The sequence below is a fragment of the Drosophila sechellia genome, chromosome 3R (genome assembly GCF_004382195.2).
Source record: "Drosophila sechellia strain sech25 chromosome 3R, ASM438219v1, whole genome shotgun sequence".
NCBI classification, from domain to species: Eukaryota; Metazoa; Arthropoda; class Insecta; order Diptera; family Drosophilidae; genus Drosophila; species Drosophila sechellia.
This window is the reverse complement of record NC_045952.1, coordinates 18,731,308-18,753,663: the sequence shown is the minus strand read 5'-3', so window position 1 is coordinate 18,753,663 and position 22,356 is coordinate 18,731,308. Positions and strand designations below refer to the sequence as shown.

The window sequence follows — 22,356 nt, the reverse complement described above, 5'->3', positions numbered from 1 at the left end:
ATGTGGGGGTGCACACAGTCTCGGTCTCGTTTTGTACAATGGATTTTATTAAATTACGCACAAGAAATTACAACTAGAAGTGCTTGGAGTCGAGGCCAGTGGCTGGTTGGGTGGATGACGATCCATCGATGAAATTAGCAATTCCTGCCAAATGAGGGAAACACACGGAACAATGAGGCCAGTGGTTGGCCAGTGGTGGTGATGATGCCCTAGCCCCGGAGCACCTCACACCAGTTTCTTGGCCTCAAAGAAGCTCTTGAGATGACGCATCTGCCAGAAGCCCATGCAAACCAAGACGATGGTCTGGGCCAGCGACCACCAGAGCACTCGGGAGTTGGTGCTCTCGCTTGTGTGGCGGAAACGCTCCTCGCGGTATCGCTGGTAGTTCTGCTCCTTGGTGATCTGCTCCACCTGGTCGAGTAGCTGGCGGATGCGCAGCTGCAGCTCAGTCAGCTTCTCCTTCTGCGCCACATTGGCGTAGTCGATAGCGTGCTCTCCCACCTGGATGTCCAGGTGAACACGCAGCTGGGCACCACTGAACCACGCGGTGCTGTTCGAGAACATGCAGATGACGTGCTCGCCAGGAGTGTGAGAGGTGAACGAGATGCGTCCCTGTGAGCTGTACACGCGGGACAGCACAATCTTGTCGTCGCTGTCGCGTACCTCTACATGCATTCCGATTCCGGGCGACGAGGGCATGAATCCATTAGAGCGCGGATCATACAGCTCCACCTTGTAGTTAACTGCAGGAGGACAAGTTAGTCGATTGGTAAAACTTCCAAGTTGGCACTAGGCGCTGGCTCACCAATCACAGTTGTCTCGTCGGGAACCTCCTCGATGAAGCACTTGCGCTCCGTTTCCGATATGTGGAAGTACAGGCCGCAGGCGCTGTGCAGGACGCACAGAATCAGGGCCAGGCTGATGAATTGGTCGCGCATTTTCGGCTTTTTGCAGTGACTTTTTCTAGTAATTGTTTAATAAAGTTAAGCTTGCCGACACGTCATAAGAAAAAGTGCCAGATCAAAGTCAGAGTGTTTGGCATGAGAGATGGCACCGTGATTGGGCTAGCTCACGGCAACTCACGAAAGCGATTCTTTAATACGAAAAATACAAACGTTAAATTAAAATCTGTATTCAAACAGGTGTACATTTAAAAAATAAAAGTTTAAGCCTAATTTTCAAACATTCTAATATATTATATCTAATAAATAAACATTTTGCGATAGTTATTCTCACGCTATCATCCTTGAGTTCTCTTTGCCGATATCTTGCTCGAGTGGCAACACCGCAGCAACAGCTGTTTTGCAATAAGAACTAATGGTATTTTGCATCGCTTTGGACACACTGATCAGTGTTTTTATTTTTTTGTTTGGTTCTGCATATCTAATAATTTAATAACACATTAATGCAGCCATTTATTGTCATTCGCAACTACACGCAAGATGACGAGCTCAAGTGCCAGGAGCTGGTGCGGGACTACATCATGTCGTTCTCGAATAAGTCCTTTTTTGTCTATTGCTTCCGAGAGGTGAGACATCTTCAGGTGGATCCCCCAACCTCCATGTACTGATTGGGTTTCAACTGTTTTCAGATCACTCTGCAGTTCATAGTCATCACGTGGGCCATATTCTTCATATTTCTAGGAGTGCCCCTGCTTTTTTGTGCACTCACTGTGCCCGCTTGCATATTTTGTCTCTTTACCGGCACCTACTTTTCGTTTTACTCCAAGGCAGTGGAGTTGATGAGAGTAAGTGTTAAAGCATCGCCAGCAAAGTATCCCAAACTAAGAACGTTTACTTTCCAGACCAAACCATCGCAGTCTTTGGTGGCCGAGTGCTATGAACCCTTCATTTTCCGCTGTTCACCCAAGGAAGCTAGCTACCAGATATTTACCGAGAACTGTCCCTACGAGGAGGCATACACGAGGAAATTCCGGCGCAGGATTGTGGCCGCCATTAGTGTAAAGAATCACCACGCCGTATACAATGCTGCATGGATCTATCGCTTTGCCATCGATCCCCATTACCCGTGTCAGACGATCATGGAGCCCATGATAAAACTGGTGGTCAAGAACAGCATTAGCGGCGGGTACGCCTCACTGGAGTGCACTATCTCCGAGTGGCAGGAAAGTGAGCGCGACTTTTACGATGATTTTGGGTTCGTTACGCGGCAGATCTACCACAAAAAGATCATCGGCAGCAGTTTGGCAGTGATGAAGACCCAGCTGACCTATGGGTTACGTACCGACGGAGCAGCTTTGCACAAGGAAAACTAGTGCGTTACCAATGGTGCAATATAGATTATAGATAGATGGATTCTGTGGAATCTAGTTCAATATTTACGTATTTATTCTGTGAACTTTACATTCCAGTCACATATTGCGTCCCAAACTCAAATCACACCGAATTAAGCCCTTGATGGCGTTTCTTTGTCGATTCGACAATGCTTAAAGTCAGTTTAGCCAATATATAGTAAGCTAATACTCCATAAACATTCCTGCATGTCGACAGACATTAGCCGTTGTCGGCTCGACAAAGAGTAAATTCCGTCTAGGATTAGGAAGAAACTTTATAATCTCCACACTCGAAGTTTTAATAATTGTAAACACGTTGACACTGCTTTTGTCCTGTTTTATTATCTCTGGTTTATTCTTTGACATATTCTATTTAAATAAATAAATAAAATATTTAGTAATAAATAAAATTTGCGTAATGATTTAGCGTAAATTTGATGCCACACATCTAACGTTTCGCATTTTGCTGTGTGACTCTGCTGTAGGTACATTAATTTCATATTCTTTGATGCATTTCTCGGTTCTGTAGCCCGGTTACATGGTTGAATTAAGGTGTAATTTGGAAAAAGAGTCCAGTTTATGTTTGCGTTTAAATTGCCATAGCACTGCGTATAAAAAGCCTTCATGCCGGGGACATGCAATGTTTAACTAATTTCATATATCATTTGTCTGTATACACTTCGTTTTTTATTGGGATTTTCTGTTCCAATTATATAGTTTTTCTCAGTTACAATTTTTCGTTAGCGCAACTAATTCTTAAAAAAATAAACAGGAGCGTCCGGCTAGTTGCTCCGCACTGTAAATGTAACTATGTTTTTAAATTTAGTTTAGTTGGTTTCACTTGCATCAACTATTTAAAGCGTGTTTCAAAACTGGCTGTGAAATTAGCATAGTTTCCCGTTTCGTTTTCATTTTATAATTGATTCTCATCTCATCTGCTGTTAAGGTAAATTGAATTCTTTTGGTTTCGTCGCAAACAGCCTCCTCCTCCACTTGGGTTGCTATCCACGCATGCTGCGCCTTCCACTTGCCTCCTAGAAGAGCTTCACCCGCCGCTTCAGCTCGTTGCGTCGCCACTGGGGTAGCCGATAGAACTCCGACCTGGCGCACTGCAAGATGTGCTCGAACTCGATGTCCGACAGATGGCGCTGTGGTGATAGGGAGCATAATTAGCGTTCTGATAAGATAAGTTAAGATGGCTTCATAACTTACCTCTAGGTTACAGCGATCCACGTCCGAGGGCAGACGGTAGTTTGTGATTAGCAGTAGGTGATAGGGATAGATCTTGGCCGGCTCGTGCACCAGCATCGAATGGGACATGTTGGGCAGACTGCGCCGGATGAGTCCGGCCTGCGGATAGTGGTAGGAGAGTGCTCCTGAGTAAGTGCTCGAGGCGGGCAGGTCGCCGCCCATCAGAGCTCGCCTATCGCCCTCGGTGATCGAGTCCACAGATGCTGCCAGAGGAGAATCATGTTATTCTTTCGCCGAGCCGGGTTTTTAAAATATATTTTACTCACCCTCCGATTTGCCGCAGCTCAAATCTGTGCTGTGGGTCTTGTCGCCAAGTCCTCCATAGGAGAAGTCCTGTTTTCGAAAAGGGTATGGGATTAGTTTTCTGATTCGATCAATTTGAGGGACACATGCAGCAATAATAAACCAAAAACCAGTGCAAAGTTACAGGTGATACCAACGGGCATCCAAACACAAGACGGGGACTCAAAGGACTCTACGGCATAGCAACAACGAAAGCGGTCTTACAGTGGCACCATGCATCGTGGCCGCAGCGGATGTGGTGGAGCTGAATGTGTGAGAGCGTGGTGCTAGCCCGTATCCTGGCTTGGGCACATGGCGCAGCGCACTCACCACTGAGCAGATGTGGATGTAGATGTACATGTTGATGGTGTGATCAAGTGATGTTGATGTTCATGATGCAAATGTTCGAGTTTCAGTTGGTCAAGTGTGGATGGGTGTTAGTTTTTTGAGTTATTTGTTGGTGTCAGGGCAACAATAGCAAACACATAGATGTTAGGAGTGGCGCAGGATGGGTGGATTGGGGATTAAGACACGCAATGAAGCAGCAGACCAACCAGTTGAGACATATGCGAAACAGTTGTTAGTTCATCCAGGTGAGCAAACCAGTGGCGGCGGCATTGGAAAGTGAGAGAAACGAGAAACAAATACCGTCGTAACTATTTTGGGATTACATATAGGCGGATAGGTTCGAGTGGTAGTGGGTAAGCTAGAAGCTACATAACCGACAGCCCGGCACCAAGGATATAATCTGATCTGATCGGATCGGATCGGATCGGATCGGATGTGATCTAAGCCGATCTGAGCAACAGGCAGCACTTACGGAGCTGAAGCCATTGCGTATATAGGGCAGAGTCGTCGTTTTGAATCCGTATCCGGGCTTGGGCGGCGATCGGTAGGAATGTATGGCTATAAACGTAAGTGGGCTAATATATAATATCGGTATCGAATCGCTGTTCGCCTGAAAATCGAAACTAGGTCTATGCTCTCTAGAGGATTACCATTGTAGCTGGGCGCGTTTCCCAGCGATTTGCCAAGCGAGCCCCGGTAGCTGGTGGAGCGATCGAACATCTCGTCCTCGTAGAAGGGCTTCTGGTGGTCCAGATTGCGCGAGGGCGAGGCTCCAATGGGCGATTCGTATCTGTATAATCAAGATGTCATAGGATTAGGATTTTAGCACGAACTAAAAGATACATTTTTCAATTATCTTATAACGATCAATATCTTACCTCAATTTGTAGACTGGCTCCTTGGAAGCGGAGGGCGTCCTGGATGCGTTGCGCGGATCCAAATTGTTCTGCTTCCACTTCCTGTACTTGGCGTGCTCCTTGAGGTCCTTGGCAATCGCCGATCCGATGCCCGAATTCAGCTTTTCCAGCTGTTCGGCTTCGCGTTGAAGGCGTCTGTATTTTTGGGAAGAGATTTAATAGGATCGGAGCATGTACCTGAGATTCCAATACTCACTGCTGTTCCTCGCCATTCTTGACCTTGCCATTCGGCTTGCCATTCTCCACATTCTCGTCCTCATCGTCGGAGGCGGGCACTCCCTTGTAGGTATCACTGTACCGCCGCCTACGCTCCGGATCCGTGTAGGGATACGGCGGAGCGGGGAAGTCATCCCGCTCGATCTTGGGCTGCTCACCTGGCGGCGGCTTCTTGGCGGCCGGATAGTGAGACAGTTCAATCGGCTCCTCGTTGTTCATGCCAGGACTCTTGGGACGCGGCGTCTCCGAGCGGATGGCGTCCACCAGCACCTTCATGGCGCTGCGGGTCCGCGAGTGGGGACGCGACGGCGGACGGCTTCCGGCCACGGATCCCGCATTGCTGGCGGTGGTCGCGTATGAGGAGGGCCGGTGGAAGTGCGGAGACAGCGGCGTCTTGTCATACGGATCGATCGGCTTGCGCAGATAGTGCGGCGCATCCGTCAGATAGCTGTAGGTGTAGATGCGCGAGATGTCCTCGGCATTGGGTCGCCCGTACTCCCGGAGTATCAGACCCGGACTCACCGTTCGGTAGTGCTGCAAATTAAGTGGGATTAGTCCTGGGCTCTCATTTCAAGGCTTTAATACATGCAGTGCCGTGTGTTTTTCTTTTTGGTTTTAGTATTTTCAAAAACGATGGCAGAAAATGAGGGGAAATCATAAAGTAAAATCATAAAACAAACCTTGCGGCTAGAGGAATAAAGTGAACCATTAAAGCTCGGAGTTCTGGAGCGGATGTACTGAAAACGAACAAAAAAATAAAAACGCAAGCTCAAAACAACTAAAATGCAAGTAACTGAAATTATAAAATCATAAGTGCTGTGTGTAAGTGCAAAAGGGGTTGGTAAATTTAGATGGGTGATATTTCAGGATGCCTATATAGATATAGTATATAAGGGCGTTCCAAAATATCACCCATTCCAGTATGAAATTTGCTTTTAAATGCGTGTGCCATTCGTGAATTTTGCAGCATTCAAATTAGTTGGAAGCTCAGCAACTCGAGATTGTTGTGTTGGATTCTCGAGGATTGTATCTCAGTAGCAGCGGCTATCATCTGGAGATCCGACTACCTACCATCTCGCTAAGGGCACTGGAGCTCATCCGGTCGCATTCGGTGTCTGTGAAGTTGCCATTGGAGGCACCTCCGACCACCGAGGTAGTGCCTCCGCCGCCGTTCAAGATTATGCCGGACTCGGAAGGACCCGGACCGCATCGCGGATGCCAGATGGCACTGCCCTGCAGGTACATCTCCTCGCCGTCGCCGAAGGGATCGCCGCACTTTGTGCAGCGGGCACAGGTCGGATGGAAGTGGTGGTTGTCGCCCGCCTGGAGCACCTTGCCGCTGATGAAGCGGCTGCAGTAGGCACACTTCACCCCGAATCCCTTCTGGTAGCACTTCTCGCAGTAGGGCACCGCGTCCTTGCCCATGTACTCCCCATTGAGCACCGCCTGGCAGGCCTTGCACCGGAAACAGGAGACATGCCACTGCCGGTCCAACGCCACCAGTGCCTGGCCCTCCTTCAGAAGCTCCCCACAGCCGGCACAGTCATTGGGATCGTAGTCCTCCTTGAGGTGCGCCTTATGGGAGATCACACCTCCGTGCTGCTGGTGGGCAGTGGCCCTCGTTGGACTCTCCGCCGGAGGAGCTGGCGAGGAGACGCCTCCAGCCGTCGCCTGGCGACTGGGCGACACTGGAGCACCCGTGACGCACTGCTCGCAAAGCACCTCCTTTCCGGTGTTGGTCACCTGTGTGGAGGCATATCTGATTAGTTACTTATCCCTCGATCTGTGGAGCACTTCAGCTTACCTTACTGCCCGACTTGAAGGGCTGCTGGCACTTGGAGCAGGTGAAGCACTTCTGGTGATAGGTCTTGCCCATGGTGCTGACCACCTCGCCCTCCACGTACTGCTGGCAATTCGCGCACTTGGTGCCGTACAGCCGCTGGTAATCCGGTATGCAGTAGTAGGCGTTGTCCTTTGTGAAGAATCCGCCGGTGGCCAGGGACTTCTTGCACTGGCAGCACTGGAAGCAGGCCTTGTGGAAGTGGTTGTCCGCCACGCGGAGCACCTCGCCGGAGCACTTTTTCGTGCATTTCGCACAGTAGATTTTTTGTTTACCTGTTTGCGGGGAGAGGGGCGAAAATGAAGGGAGATCTACGGTTAGCAGAGCCTGGCATTCAATTCATTCAATCAGTACTATCGCCAGATTACGTATACGCAGTGTTGCGCTGATGTCATATGCATGTGATGCGATAATGCCCCAACCTTGCCCCGTTTTACCGAGCTCAGTTCGAAGCTCCGTTTCCAATGTGCTAGGGTATACCGTTCTGGTCTTGTCTGTTTGTGGATGTTTCGGAATGGATATATATATTAATATATACATCACTACTTATCGTATATCGTATGTTGCGAGATTCGTTGTATTGTATGTGTGTTCGTTGTTTCCCCCACACTTGTGTGCCTATGTAAGCACTTGTATTGACAGTCTCAACCAGGCCAACTCTTCCACACACCCCGACCTGGCCGTAAGTCGTTCGTAGCCGTCGTCTCAGGCGTTACTCATGGGCCTGGCAAGCCATTAATCTTATCATTGATAAGGCCAAGGGCAGATATTTTCCTTATATATAGACAACACACACTGCTCGTTAATGTACACACAAGTGTGGAACAGGTTAAATAGATCGGTGACTGGGGGCACCCAGTTTTGCATATGTCCATGGGGGTACCATGCACATATGTATGTACATAGTGTGGGAAATATGCCAGCCAGTTGTCAAATGAACTGCAAGGTAGAAGATAACAAGAAGATAACTGCATTCATAAGGAATTACTTGGAATGCGAAAGGGCCGCCAAAACTGCAACCCTTTGAGAATCACTCAAACTAAAGCGACTTCTGGGAAGCGTCTGCCGTATGGAAACTTTAGATACTGTAGCTTTATCACCTGTTGAATCAATAAGCTGAGCAGACTCAGATATATGCTATCTGATCATTTCTATCTGGTTCAGGAGTTATGTATATATATTCCCATATACCATGAGTTAGCTTGCCAGCACATTGTGTTTCTTTTTGGAAGACCAGTCGTGAAGGGAACTTGGAGCTGGGAACTCGGCACCATGACGGCTGAACGCATCGAAACTAATTGTTGGCCATGACTGATGTGCTGATCTGTTCTGGCGGCTTTCTTGTCCGCCGGAGGCAGTCGGCGGCAGAAGTCTGCGGTTGATTAAATAGACAGCGGAACATCCCAGCCACACAGCGGCTAAAAGCAGCCGCTTGCAGTGCATAACAAGAGTATAGATACATATGCATATATGGATAAATATGTATGTATGTACATAAGAGCGACGGCATTGTATCGCGCTGTCTGAACATTTTCCACCATCTCACTGCTGTTTTTTCAGACCTTTTGGATTTTTTTGTTTTCCCCCATTTAGTCGGCAGTTGTTGCTTTTTCATATTTGGGTTGCTTCCAAAATAGAAATTATTGATAAGCCCGTAGCTCAGGTTCATGTGTGCCGTTATAGCTTGTTCTACAATAGTGACGTATGACTGTGCTCTAACGGTATCAGCCATTATCTTGTATTTAATTGTTTATAGCATTCTCCTAATGTTTCTTATATAGGGAGAACTAATCAAGAACTTCTAGCTTTCTAGACTCAGCAAAAAATGTATAAGCTTCAATTGGATGAACATAGATTCAAATGTGCTAAGTGATAAGAAGAAAACTAAGAATTATATAGAATTTACAGAGAGTAACGTTCTAGCTGTTCTTTGCACTGTTTATTTTGAATTTAAAACAAATACTATTACCTGATATACACGATCAATCTACCAAGTTACCAACACAACGCAATTTGGCGAGATTAGTACATACACAAATTCAAGAATGAATATTTATTTGTGCGGTGACGCCACCGAAATTTTTCACAGTCGGCGGTCCAGTTGGAATGACAGACGACCTGATAATACAAACTCAGATACAGATACACCGGCTCAGATACAGATACAGACAGATACGGATACATGTGTATATTGTTCGACAGAGAGCGGGCTTTCGTCACCAACTTGGACTTCCGTCCCACAGTTTGTTTAAAGTTCGTGTACGTGCTCTGCTCGATTTAATTAATTTCATTATGTTTCGTTGACTGTCTGCCTTGTTTATTATTATGCAATCACACACATTTTGTTCCACAATTTGCATATTGATTTTGGCGTTTTGTTTATTGGCTTTTCACCCCCCCCCCCCCCCCCCCCCCCCCCCTTTCATTAGCGATCACCCGCTAATTGACAAACAAAACCAGCGAAAATTACATTTTCATGCAACAGAGAGCCGGCAAAACGGCGACTTTGCCTCATCCAAGTTAGTACAATAAAAGTTTGAGCGCACATTTTCAGTGGTGTTTTATTGTAATTGCGCAGAGCGATTTTAGTGACGATGATGTCATCGTCATCGTCGTGGAGCTGTGGAGCTGTGGAGTTGTGCGATTGGCACTGCCAGTATTTGCCACAACTGAGGACCGCAAACAAACTGGTTGCTTGGGCTGCTCGAATTTGAAATATGTACAAACAAACAAACAATAAGAAAATTCGGCACGAAACATATACACACGGAGTATAGTACAATACAAAAAACCAGTCAGGCTGCCAGGGGGCAAGTCCAAGGTTACAGTCGCACTCTCCGAACAGACCCCATCGATTTGATGTGGAGGGGTCAAGCTGCAGGGCAGCGAAAATATTTTAATTAATTTCAGCCGCGCCCAAAATGCCACAGCGACCCTAACCTTAAACGAACAAATCGAAACTAAAACCTAAAGCATTAAAAAGAGGGTAATAAACCTGCACGCAGAAAAATATTTTCAATATATTAGGAGATCTCTTTGAGATTCAAACAAGAGGATATCATTCCAGCTTAAATATAATATTTATATTACTCTACCAATTTGGCATTGAAATTAAATAAACGAGAAATTGTGTATTAACGTTAATTATCTAAAAATGGTGTGAATTTTAAAACTTTTCCTCTATTCACATTATTTTCCGTGCAGGGAAAATGGCAAATTAAAGCCAGAGCAGGAGAAGCGACCTTCGTCACTAGCACGACATGCACTCAAGAGCGCGCGGTGCCAATTCAGGCGGAGCAAGTGCGTCAAATCCTTGACTGACTGCGGGCAGGATAATGTCGAGGACAATGCAGGTCAAGGCGACGGGCGGAAGCAGGTGAAACGCCACTCCAGCTGCTGGCTGGCAGACAATAAATAAGCCCGAAAGCAAACATCGCTCTCTTGTGCATTCCACGCCCACGACAGCGATTCACCCACGAATGGTTCTGTTTGTACGGACAAACATTTCTAGTTTTGGAAGAGCAACAACATAATATACACAAATGATTATTTGGCAAGGCGAAGCAACAGCAGCGGTCACATAAATAGGAAGCTTACTTTTGTACGTACATAAATAGGTGGTTCAGTTGAGAAGGTAAACACTGAAGGAAGCTGGAAAGTTTGGATTTGTTTGGCAAATAAATATAAAATATCCTCCCTTTTTTCATCTTCGGTTGGTATTTCTTGACCGCTGCTATACACAAATACGCGTTGGTTTCTTTCACGAATTACTCATCCAATTCAAAATGCTTCGCAAGTGTTTTTTTTATGCTGTGCTACCTGACGCACATGTATTTATAAAAAAAATTTAGAGTTTTCGGTGCGCTTCGGTCGATTTGAAAGTGCTTCCTGTATGCTTATTAGACCAAAAGTGAAAAGAGCACCCCACACAAGTGCAGCTGATGACGCTGCAGCTACGAAAATAGCATTCAATTAGACAAGTGAAGGGATTATAGGGGGTGGGAGGGGCTGAGAAGGGGGCGGAAAGTGGGAAAATGAGTGGGGGGATTGGGGCACGACACAAGAGGAGATGCCACTTTCTATGCAAGGGCTCTGACCTATATAACCCCGCCTGGGAAACGCCAACGAAACACCACGAAATGCACGGCGGAGACGAACAAATCAACGGCGAAATAAATGAGAAAAATTCCACTAAATGAATGAGGGGGGAGATGGTGGGTGGCTGGAGATCGGGGATTGGGAACTGGGGTCTGGGGAATGGGGCTCGTTCGCCCCTTTCGCTTTCATTTGAGCACGGGCACAGCGGCAGCGCAGTCAAACGAAAAAGGAAACCCAGTGGAAGTCAATGCTCTTGTCATGAGTTCATGTCGAGCAGTTGCTGCCGCCTTTGCCGGAGACGGAGATTCGGATGGCTATTGTTAAGCCTTTTGCGGCGGGCGACTCGACGTTATGGGGTACACATCGACGACCACTTCCACATCCACGTCCACATCCACGACCACATCCACGTCCACATCCCCATCCTCACCAAGTCCAAGTCAATTAGGCATTTTAGGCACGCATGCAACTACTTGTAGACGGGATGAATGATGCACTCGGAGAAATGGCCAATATCCATTCCACCATTACAAACCTATCCCACCAAAAAGGAATGTGTGCTTTAGTTAGCTAAAGGGGTTATCAATTTCACGCTAAATGATAAATTTGTATATTTATGAGCAAGTCTAGATCAGCGCATCATATGTATTAGAAGTAACCAAGCATTTGAGTAAGCCATCAAGTGATTTTAGGCAATTTTTAGCCAATTTGAGATTCAAATTGGGAAAGCTGTAACCATTTTTCATTCCCACACACTGAAAACAAGCCCCTTTTTTAGGGCAGTGCATGCATATGAACTCAATTAGGGCCAGTAGCGGAGTAGCCGGGTAATTAATCATTGACAACACAAGTACACGTCTCGAATAGCGGTATACGAAAGCCCTTTGCAGCGGGACAACTCGAGAATGGAAGGCGGAAAATGTAGGAATCCGACGCCAAAAGGCAGGCCCATTCCCATTCCCATTCTCATTCCCATTCACATGCACATCGAACGGTTTCGGTTTGGCAGGCTTACAGGTTTAGGTTGGCGAGTTATTCGAGAGCGGCTCTCACGGCGGGACGCCCTAACGGTATCGTGTGTAATTGCAGTTGCACAAGCACTTTGAGGTTTATTCGGTCAGGTTTTCAGCTCCCTCCACCGACGACATCACCCCAAGTCAGGCCGAAAAGTGTTATGAAGTTAAAAAGTAAAGAAGCGAACACGAAACTTGTTCTTACAACAACACTGACGTCATCCCAGCTGAGAAATTAAAATAGGGAGTGGACGTGGACTACAATCATATGCGAGTGGGGCAGTGTTGGTGAGAGCGATCCGACTCTCAGCTGGCCAGTATTGATTGATGATGACCCACCGGCAGTGGTTGAGGATGGAGCGGGAAAGGGGAAGCGGAAGGGGAAGAGGGAACGTGCGAGAGACCACCTGAGCTACTATCCCTCTCCCCTCTCGCCATGTGAACCACTCCTACGATGCGATAAGGCCGATAATGCCATAATGCTGGTATCGCACCACCCACCACCCCCTTTCGATAACTTTGCGCAGACACACACGCACACACACACCTTAATCAAAGAGAGAGACAGTATCTGTATTTGTCGGCAGATAACTTACCCATGGCGAGATACTATATACTGCTATGCTCTTCGCTTTTTCGCCTGCAAAACGGGGGAGGGAATCACGCACACTAGAACAGAGAGACACACACGGGGAAAGCACAAATACTCGCGCACAGGTCACCACTACTTCCTGTTCACTTCACTAACAAAATTTTTCTTCTGCTAAGATTTTTTCTATTTGTATCTTTCACCGTATGCATTCGCAATCTGCGTAGCACGATTGTTAGACTGTGAACGTGTGTGAGTCTGGATAGGAGTGTGGTTAATAATTCATTCGCAGCTCGAATGATGAAAATGCGACTTGCTTTTGGTGTAGTCTCGCACTTTCAATTTGCCGACAAAGATCACAGCGGAAAATGGTGGCCTTTTTGAAATGCCTGAAAGTCTGATTCTCAAATCGGAGCTGCGACCAGCAAAAAAACACCGCACCGCACCAGCAACGAAACCGACGGCAGCAAAAAGACGACTAAGTATCTGAGAGATACGGCTCGGACGGCAAAAACATCGTGCTCCGAATAATACACTAAAATTAACCGAAAAGATACGTTTCGTATTGAAGTAACGGAAGGGTGGTAAACGTGGCTACAATTGGAAAGGTGGGGAGCTCGGCTATGGAAGAGCATGGATTAGTGACACCGTTCGTGCCACTGTACCGTTGCTATAAATTTTTGCTATAATTTTGATAATCTATAAAAATAAAAGGTAATTAAATAAATGATTCTGCCTATAATATACTGTGTACTTTATAAATACAGAAATAATAATGAACTACCAAATTCTTAATATCTACTAGTGAAGTTAGTTTGGGTAATAAAGTAGGAAAGTCCATACTTTATTATAATAAATTAAACTATAGTCTTTTCGTTTCCGTTTAAATCTTTACTTAAAACTTTTATTTAAATAAGTGATTTCTTTTTTATGCGTTTTGCGTGTACATTTGCACAATAAGCTTTCTTAGAAGGTAATAATAATAATAATAATTGTAATAACATTACTAACAAAAATAATAATGAGATAAAATTCCATTTATAATACAATTAGAATAAAATTCATTATGTTATTGGCCCTTTGTTCAACTGTCTAGAACCATAGGATTTCTATATATGTTATATAATTATATATATTATATTTATAGGCATGAATGTATAATGATTCATAATAATTCCAAAAAGTGTTTTAAAAACTATCAATAAACATTTCAATGACGCTTTCATTTTCACCCGCTTCATAATTATGTTGTGTGTTCGCCACCCATTTAAAATTTAATAGTACATTGAGATTTGCAATATTTTAAGTCCAGAGCTTGCGTACATAGGTGTACAAATTCCACCGCTTAAGTCCGCATCTGCCTTTCGCACACGTAATCATTTAATGGATTGTTTCACATGTGAGTGTAATTAAACCTACCAGTGTATAGCTTCAATTTCGTTTACTATGTGGTCTATATTGCCTCGACGACCCAGTGTGAATAAATTTGACTAAAATCAACGAACGTTGACTTGGGAACGGATATGATATACATACGTCGATCAATCTATTTTCGTACTCTGCTGCTTAACCTTTAGTTTGCTTTCAATTTAGTTACAACTACAACTTTCAACTGCTTGCATATATGCATATGTATTCTCTATAGTTTCCTTTAGCTAGCTGCGAGTGCACTTGTTATTCCTGTCTCAAAAATCTGCTAACGATCGCCGAAAGTACAAAATAAGGATATTGAATTCAATGCACAGCTTCCTATTCGGAAGCTGGGTGACGGATGTGCCGCATCCTCCTCTACTCCTCATCCGAGTCGCCATCACTGGAGTAATGTGTGATTTGGGGGCGACGAATGAAAGGCGCCGTTATCACTTGTCTGAAAGGAAGTTCACAGGGTTAATTAGCATGTCTATGTCCGGAAGGAGAGCAAGTCATATTTACGCAATGCGGCGGTAGTGATTAAGCCACTCTTCCAGCATCTGGGCGACCAGCAACGGACGCTTGCTTAGCTTTTGTTGCGCCACCAGTAGGCCTCCATCAGTTACGCACACGTCCAGCCATTGCCGCATCATCGACTCCTCGTTGCCAACCTGCAAGCAAGGAACGGAAATGTCTAAGCTCCCAATGTTCCACAGGATATTTGAATAAGCTCTCACCTCCGACTGTGTAAGGAAATGTATGGGCAAAAGTTTCAGCTCGCAGTCCATTAGCGGGAGGTAGGTTACGTCCTCCACATCGTCACGCCGCCCATCGATGCGAGTGAATGGCTCCATCGGCACCAGGGCGCTGAAATGGCCACGTGTGTAGCCCAGTGCTATCGGTGACTTGGTGCAAAAGTTTTGATCCCAGAACAAAGGCAAGTAGACACCTACGAAGAAGGCAATCAAATTAATGCTATACAGCGAAGTAAAAATTAATAGCTACCTTCGAAACGCGCGTATCCAATGTCCTCGCCCCGAAAACTCTTGACGTACTTCACGCCGTACACGATAATCGGGCGTCGTAGGATGTGCGCCAGCGCAAAGATGTGCAGTTGCTCCAGGGACGAGCCGGGTTGGCCGGCCAATGACAGTAGTGTACTCCAGTCCTCCTCGAACTGAGAGTCCTCCAGCGTAAAGTGGAGCATCGAAGCCTGCAACATCTCGTACTCTTTCCAGCGAGTAAAGAACCTACAATAGAGTATCAAGACTTTTAATAAGCTGACGGTTATTAAAACAAATTCGTTCAACTTACACATGGCCGCATTGGTGCAGTGTGTCGGCGAGTGCACGCCTAAGGATATTGTCACGATCGAAGACGCCCCAGGTGGCCTGCATGGCCGAGTCCAGCAGGCAGTCGCCAGCACTGCGGTTCCACAGGACGAACATCCGGGAGCTCAGGCGAGCAGTGATCTCCAGCGACCAATTCAAGGCCGGCGGCGGCGTCTCCAGCTGTTTCTGCGCGTCGCGGTCGAGCAGCTCATCGTAGAGCTGCTCCTGTATGGGGATCGGCAGCTCCTCAATCTCGGCGGGGAGGGCGAAGGTGGCGTGCTTTTGCACATAGTGGCAGGGGAGACCGGACTTGCGCAAGCGCAGGGTATTGGCAAAGTGGCGCCGGATATCGGCCGCCAAGTCGGGGGCCACGTAGGACGGCACACGCTTGATGCCCGGTCCCGAACCGGAGATCTGGGCCAGCAGCATAGGTAACATCTCTTCGCGATGAAAACGAATGGCCAGGTGGATCAGGGTGTGGCCCACGTCGAAGGCCGAGTTGCGGTTGAGGGCGGCAATCTCGGTGCTGGTCAACGAACGGGCTGGATTGCCACCGCAGGAGAGGTACGCCTCCACAGCGCTGTAGTTGTTCTCCACGACGCCCAGGCAGGCGTTCAGCCACTGCCAGTCCACCTGGCGTCGGATTTGACGCTGGCGGCGCTCCTGCCGCTCCTGCAGCGTATCACAGTTGTTGATGGTTTCCGAAGAACCTGGAAAGTGAACATCAATTAGTCATGCCCAGAAATCACATTAAAAACTCTTACCCAGTTGGTAAATGTGCTTCTTATTGAACGAGTTATTGACGCTGACGGTATCCACGTTTGGCTGCTGCAGTTGTTGCTGATTCTCCTCCTCGCTGTTTAGGCTGGATGAGGCGTGCAAGTCGTTCTGCGACCCACTAATCTCCCGCTCCCTCGTCTTGCCGCACATGGAGCACTTGATGCTCCTCGGCCAGTTTTCGTAAGTGCACGACTAAGGAAAATGCAAACTTTAAGTACATCTGAGCGATTTTGTTGGGATATGAAAACCTACGTTACACGCCCACTTGGACACATAGCACTGCTTCTGCTGCTGCGGCGGGACGGCGGCGGAGGATGAGGATTCCCGCTGTTGCTGCGGCTGCATCTGCTGCTGTAGGACAGGCTGCCGGTGCTGGGACTGCGACTGGTTGTTGGACGCATTGGCGAGATTGTTCAGATGCGTCGCATCGTCTATGCCAGGACTAAGGCTCAAACGATGGGAGGCAGTGGCGCCGATGAGCTGACCCGGCTTATTGGCCAGGTTCTCTTCCGAGCCACTGATGCGAAGGGCTTGCAGCGCCTCTCCTGCACGATCCCCGTCCGCCTCGTTATCCACGTCCTTTTTGCCACGCTCTATCGCCTCGCCGCCGCGCTTCGTACAGCACTGAACGCAGCGCAGGCTCCGCGGCCAATTGAGATAGGTGCACACCTTGCAGGGCCACTTTTCGCTATCCGCCACGTTGCTCTGCCGTGCCTGGCTCTGCGGCTGGAGCGAGTAGCACGTGGACGAAGGTGTGGGCGACATTACGGCAACTTCGACGGCAGCCGCCTCCTCCGCAACGGTGCAGCTCTCCTGGGCTGGGCTCAGACTGCAAGAAAGAGTATTCATTAGCAAGAGATTAGGTATAGATCGGCAGAATTGTCTTACCGGAAGATGTCCTCGTTGAGCAGCGGCTTGGACGCCTGGCACATGGTGCACTTCAGCGAGGATGGGTAGTTCTCGTAGGTGCAAGTTTCACATTTCCATTTCTGCGCATCGTCTTTGGTATCGCACATTGTTTGTGCTCGGAGCCGGCCAATGCAGTTGCTCTGCCAACGAGAAAGGGATCATACGTTGTATATTTGATATATGATATACGATTGTCGCCAAGTGAGGAGATCCCATAAAATATTTGCTTGTGCTTTGGCTAGCCAAATCCACCTGTCTACCCTTTTCACTTCAAAATGGTTTAATTTCTGAACACTTGTCAGTCTTAGACAATCATTTTAGTCGAAGTTGGTTGAAGATGCAAAGAGTTTGATCAATAATGTATAGCTATGTTGATTTTTGTCGGACAAGGAATGTAAGTTAATCAGATGTTGTCATCAAAAGATAAAGATTGTCTAAAAACTAATATTGGATTTATAAGTATGCAGGGAAATCTACAATTTGGAGGACATTTCAATTTACCTTGACTTATTTTGCAAAGTATAAAGACTATATGTATGACTCGTTGTGGGGGACAACTATATGCCAATATATCTACTAAGCTCCTATTCCTTGGATAAGCGAACCGAGAGGGTATCCCCATCGGCGGTGAGTGGCGAATCCACCACTTCCGACTCGTTAATAAGGTCAAACAACGGTTAGCGAGGCAGAAGCAGTGTCCTTGACCCTGAGACATAATTCGCAGATACATCCACGGATATGTACATCTGCCTTGGCTCCATTTCCATTTCCCCCCACTGGCGTCACAGTCAGCCTTCGGGTTCTCGTTCCCTGGGATTGGATTGAAATGGATTGGATAGGGTCTGGTATAGGTAGTAGTGGTGGTATAGGTGGTAGTGTTTCAACTGCTGGGTCGGTTGCATTTGTTTGTTGCCATTATAATTCGCCTGTGTATGTATGGCCTGTGTCGCGATGGACGTACGTATGTACGTACGCTGGTATGCCAGTTTTCGCGCTAGTTTCTTATTGGGATTCGCCCCGTGCCATCCCAACCATCGCACAACCGCCTCCACCCCCCTCCCCACTTCGACGTCTTCCCACAGTACCTGGCGCAGAAAATCGCAAGGCCTTTTGCAGCAGTCCCAGAAAACTCGACTGCGACCACGACAGCGATTGGATTCGATTCGAATCGAGTCGATTTAAATATATAACACAATCACAATAGGGCCCGCGAGTATAGCATTAGTATTATAGTGGCTATAAGGTGTAGTTGCTATAGTCGCCGTCGGCCACCCGCGCCCGCAGCAGCGACACTATGTCGACGTCGATCCAATATTGCCAGTAATGAGCGCTGGCAGCAGGCAGGAAAATCACAATTACAAAACAAAGACGATGAGAAAACTTTCACTCGATTTTCAGTTTGGGGGTTTTCTTTCTTGCTTTCCTGCTCAATTTTCAGCTGTACTTGCTTGTGACGCGTGAAACGAAACTGCCCGTACACGTTCACGGCGACGAACACACGCACGGCGGATCGTAGTGCAAGGAATTTGGAATTTGGATTATTTGGAAACAGCTAATTATTTATTTTTTACATTATTGCGAGGCCAATCATCTGGTTCTCTGTCCGCCTATCGACAGCTATCGGTGCTACGTCCCTGGCACGCAGTGTTGGAAAGTGTCTCGGTTAGCTGGTTAGCCAAGCTTCACACCTACTGTCGTTCCCTGCTTTTCATGGCATGTCTTAGAGATCGCGAGATGGTCATACTAGTAAATAAAATGGCGGGAGCTGTACACGAATTTCATTTAGTAAACAAATTAAATTTATAAAATGGTAAGAACACGGCCGGTGCCGTGTGTTGTGTCGCCAGATGAGAACACCGCAACGAAACGCAAACCCGGGCGTCCTAAGAAACTGTCTATCGGAGCTGATTTGACCACAACAATACGCAAACCCGGGCGTCCCAAGAAACTGTCCATCGGAGCTGATTTGACCACAACCATACGCAAACCCGGGCGTCCCAAGAAACTGTCCATCGGAGCTGATTTGACCACAACGATACGCAAACCCGGGCGTCCCAAGAAAATATCAATCACACAACAATCCTTGACAGCCCCAAACGTGCCAGAGTGTCGCTTAAGAAAATGCGTGGTAAAAATAAGGCGCATTAAGGTAAAAAATTCTGTCGCATCCGAAGATTCTCGAAACGATGCGCCTGATGTGGATGCCAGCACTTTTGAGCCGGCTCGCAACTCGACGATGTACGTTCCTTTGAAGGTACAGAAATCAACGCAGCCCCAAAATATCAAGGAGAATGTGGCAGGTAAGAGGTTCTCACCAGGCGGATGATGGACTTTTCTCGATGAGCACAACTACTTGCAGGTCCCGAAACATCACTATGTCAGCAACGCACTAGGAGTACGAGCCCTAGTAGGACGGCAGCAGAGACTTCGCCCAAAAAACCGCCTCGCTTCTTCCACAGAGATCAGCCATTAACCAGGACACGATCATCGGTGACCCGCAACGTTTTCGATTTTCTGTCGCAGTCGCAGATCGAAGATGACAGTAACAGGGAGGATCCCGCGGCAGACATTATTCAGCGGTTAGTTAAGGATGGAAAGGCCTGCGTAATGGTGCGGTCAAGAAAAATCGGCAAAACGAGAGCCAAGAGAACAGCAAAGAAGGTCCGACCTGTGGGTAATCGAAGAAAGGTTTCGACAAAAGACAATGAGCCTGAGCCAGTCAAGGTCGTCGCCAAGTCCATAGAACCGCGCCTTCAAAAGCCATCACGCTCTTTATCGACCATTTTCGAGCCCGAGGAAGACTTTAGCAACGATTCTGAGCACGGATACGTGCAGCCCATCGATGTGCCCGTTCAGATACATGTCGAACCGAGCACTTCTAAGCAAGCGCACGAAGGAGCCTACAGTAATTTGGCCCGATCCGTAATGCTTAACCAGACCCAGGCGCAAAATCCACTGCCATCTACAGACAGACGTCGAGAACTTATCAACATAGCGCGACAATTGGTTAGCACGCCGCTGAATCGCAGAGCTCCTCCGGTGACAGATGTTAGTGCCACCACCACTGCATTATCGCCTATTGCCCACCAGTCTCCCAATGCAGTTAGGACGGCGGGAGGCAAATCCCCCTGGCGCGTTTCCGACGAATCACCATTGCCTAATACTTTCATGTTTGGTTTCAACACCTCCCAGATGCCATCGTACTCCAGTGATCATGTGCAGCGTCGCCATGTCTATGTGCCAGATGCACCGGTAGAGCAAGCTGATAACATCCCACACGAGGAATCCATTTGTCCGCCTTTGCACGAGCAAAGTCATGACTCAAATGCGAACGACTCAAATGAGGAGAACCGTCCCCCTCCCACAATTAGCAAATCGATGTCGATCAATGACCAGGAAAGCGAAGAGAATGCGGAGAACTTTGTGCACCTGCCGAATCCTCGGAGAACGCTGCAGAAACGAACGCCTTTCAAGGATATTAACATACTAGAAGTAGTGACTCTGCCGTCCTGGAAGAAGAACGTGACGACCAATGTTTCAAAAGAAGTCACTCCTACCAGAGTGGCACCTCGTCCAATGGCGACGTCATCCCCAGCGCAACGCAGTCAAACGCGGTCGAATCTGTTTGGTTTCGACGATGATTTGGCATGCGAAGATATACTTACAAAGTCAACTACTCCCTCAAAAGGTATCGCTGCCACCAGTGTGTCTTTTAACAGAGAAGTTACTCCTGCTTTAGCTAATCGTAGTCAAATGGAAGTAAATACTTCCGAATGCAACGAAATATTGCCCTGTGAAAATGTACCAAAAGAAAAGGAAACGAATACGGAAGCACGAACGTCACCTTCACGAAACCTCTTTGGATTCGATGAATTTATCACCGAAAGCGAAGATTCGCCAGCCAATTCCACGGGGCTGAGTCAAAATGTAAATCTGCATGATAAGCTCCATCGTCTTGCGGAACTGCGACCCAGAGATGGGGAGCTTCCACAAGTATCATACACCTCTATTCGTTCCGATTGCCTGGGCGAATCGCATTCGAAGCAAACGGACATCAGATACATGTTGTGCTCCACTATGATTGCGCCGCCCCGACCGGCGAAACGGAAAGCTGCTGCACCCACTGCTAGGGAATCGATGGGATTGTTTAGGGTTGACCAGGACGAGCCGGAGCAATCATTTGCCGATAAGGTAGGATTTATGTAATGGGTTCGGCTAAGCGTTGGGAAAGCGTCGACACTAAACAGTGAGTGTAGACACTGACCTCGTAACGCAAGATTAACTTAAAACTGAGACGTTAATGTTTTAGTTGAGCAAACAGGGCCGCAAAGATTTAAGTCTATCTTTGATCGGTAGTAAGCCGCTCGCACAAATAAATTGTAGTCGTAAGTCTGTAGTTATGTGGGTATACATTCGAAATCTTTTATTTTGGCAAACAGCTCCTAATTGCTTTACAATTTCCAACTGTTCTAGAAACCCAGACGAACCTATGTGAAGGAGCGTCCGCAGCGTAAGCGAAAGAAGCGAGTGCAGATTTTGTACATCGAAAGCGAAAGTGAGGACGAGGACGAGCAGGACTCGCACGACAAGAGCTTGGATTCTCCGGAGAAGAAGCGGCATCACGTTAAACGGCCACGCAGAGACATCGAGCATGAGGCTAAATTGGAGCAGTTCATCACCAGTTTCAACAAGCAATGCGAGGAAGTGGAGAAGTTCCCAGTGATCGTTGAATAATCGCATTGCCTGTTTATTATTTATATTTTTTTTGAGTCGCTGATAAGGGGAAGTAATCGTTTTTAATTTAATGTGCTTTCGTTTTTATGAGTTATTTGTGGTACCTTATTGTTTTGTGTATAAATGTATGTAGGAAGATTGCGTTTCCTCGAATATTCATAAGGACAACAGTCTAAATGTGTCGCTGTAAAAATTAACTAACTTTATGCAATTCTAGGTTAAGTTATGCATGTATTTTTACTATCAAAAGCTTGGATTGTGTACAGCTTTGATGTTTCGGTATTATGACCTATCATGAACTAAATTAAGTAAATTATTAACCTTAACAATTATAATTTGTTGTGT

At 47.0% G+C, this 22,356-nt stretch overlaps 5 protein-coding genes and 1 non-coding gene across 7 annotated transcripts; 3 read left to right on the top strand and 3 right to left on the bottom strand.

The window, feature by feature from the left end:
- Positions 1–24: 24 nt before the first annotated feature.
- Positions 25–1,030, bottom strand: LOC6607065 (transmembrane emp24 domain-containing protein eca). The gene is made up of 2 exons (XM_002031817.2): positions 806–1,030; positions 25–743 (listed from the first exon to the last, which is right to left on the bottom strand). The coding sequence occupies exons 1-2, from the start codon at positions 936–938 to the stop codon at positions 226–228; spliced, it is 651 nt and encodes a 216-aa protein (XP_002031853.1). The 5' UTR covers positions 939–1,030; the 3' UTR covers positions 25–225.
- A 296-nt stretch (positions 1,031–1,326) lies between these two features.
- LOC6607064 lies at positions 1,327–2,703 on the top strand. The gene is made up of 3 exons (XM_002031816.2): positions 1,327–1,528; positions 1,592–1,747; positions 1,805–2,703. Exons 1-3 carry the CDS (start codon positions 1,406–1,408, stop codon positions 2,273–2,275), a joined length of 750 nt encoding a protein of 249 aa, XP_002031852.1. The 5' UTR covers positions 1,327–1,405; the 3' UTR covers positions 2,276–2,703.
- Positions 2,704–2,957: 254 nt separating this feature from the next.
- On the bottom strand, positions 2,958–13,326 carry LOC6607063 (actin-binding LIM protein 3). 2 transcript variants are annotated; one of them, XM_032720886.1, is made up of 11 exons: positions 12,855–13,326; positions 7,112–7,422; positions 6,379–7,050; positions 5,988–6,044; positions 5,288–5,841; positions 5,053–5,226; positions 4,825–4,964; positions 4,052–4,158; positions 3,811–3,877; positions 3,506–3,747; positions 2,958–3,441 (listed from the first exon to the last, which is right to left on the bottom strand). In XM_032720886.1, exons 1-11 carry the CDS (start codon positions 12,856–12,858, stop codon positions 3,328–3,330), a joined length of 2,442 nt encoding a protein of 813 aa, XP_032576777.1. In that variant the 5' UTR covers positions 12,859–13,326; the 3' UTR covers positions 2,958–3,327. The 2 variants fall into 2 exon arrangements, with proteins under 2 accessions (XP_032576777.1, XP_032576778.1); XM_032720887.1 differs by lacking the exon at positions 4,052–4,158 and having other exon boundaries at positions 3,811–3,861.
- A 642-nt stretch (positions 13,327–13,968) lies between these two features.
- Positions 13,969–18,898, bottom strand: LOC6607062 (ubiquitin thioesterase trabid). Its single transcript, XM_002031814.2, has 9 exons — positions 18,363–18,898; positions 17,257–17,417; positions 16,621–17,197; positions 16,353–16,560; positions 15,572–16,298; positions 15,263–15,507; positions 14,995–15,206; positions 14,780–14,928; positions 13,969–14,714 (listed from the first exon to the last, which is right to left on the bottom strand). Exons 2-9 carry the CDS (start codon positions 17,382–17,384, stop codon positions 14,636–14,638), a joined length of 2,325 nt encoding a protein of 774 aa, XP_002031850.1. The 5' UTR covers positions 17,385–17,417; positions 18,363–18,898; the 3' UTR covers positions 13,969–14,635.
- Positions 18,899–19,012: 114 nt separating this feature from the next.
- On the top strand, positions 19,013–22,346 carry LOC6607061 (protein dalmatian). Its single transcript, XM_032722585.1, has 3 exons — positions 19,013–19,577; positions 19,637–21,468; positions 21,751–22,346. The coding sequence occupies exons 1-3, from the start codon at positions 19,085–19,087 to the stop codon at positions 22,009–22,011; spliced, it is 2,586 nt and encodes an 861-aa protein (XP_032578476.1). The 5' UTR covers positions 19,013–19,084; the 3' UTR covers positions 22,012–22,346.
- Positions 21,494–21,650, top strand: LOC116801825. The gene has a single exon (XR_004362263.1).
- Positions 22,347–22,356: the final 10 nt, after the last annotated feature.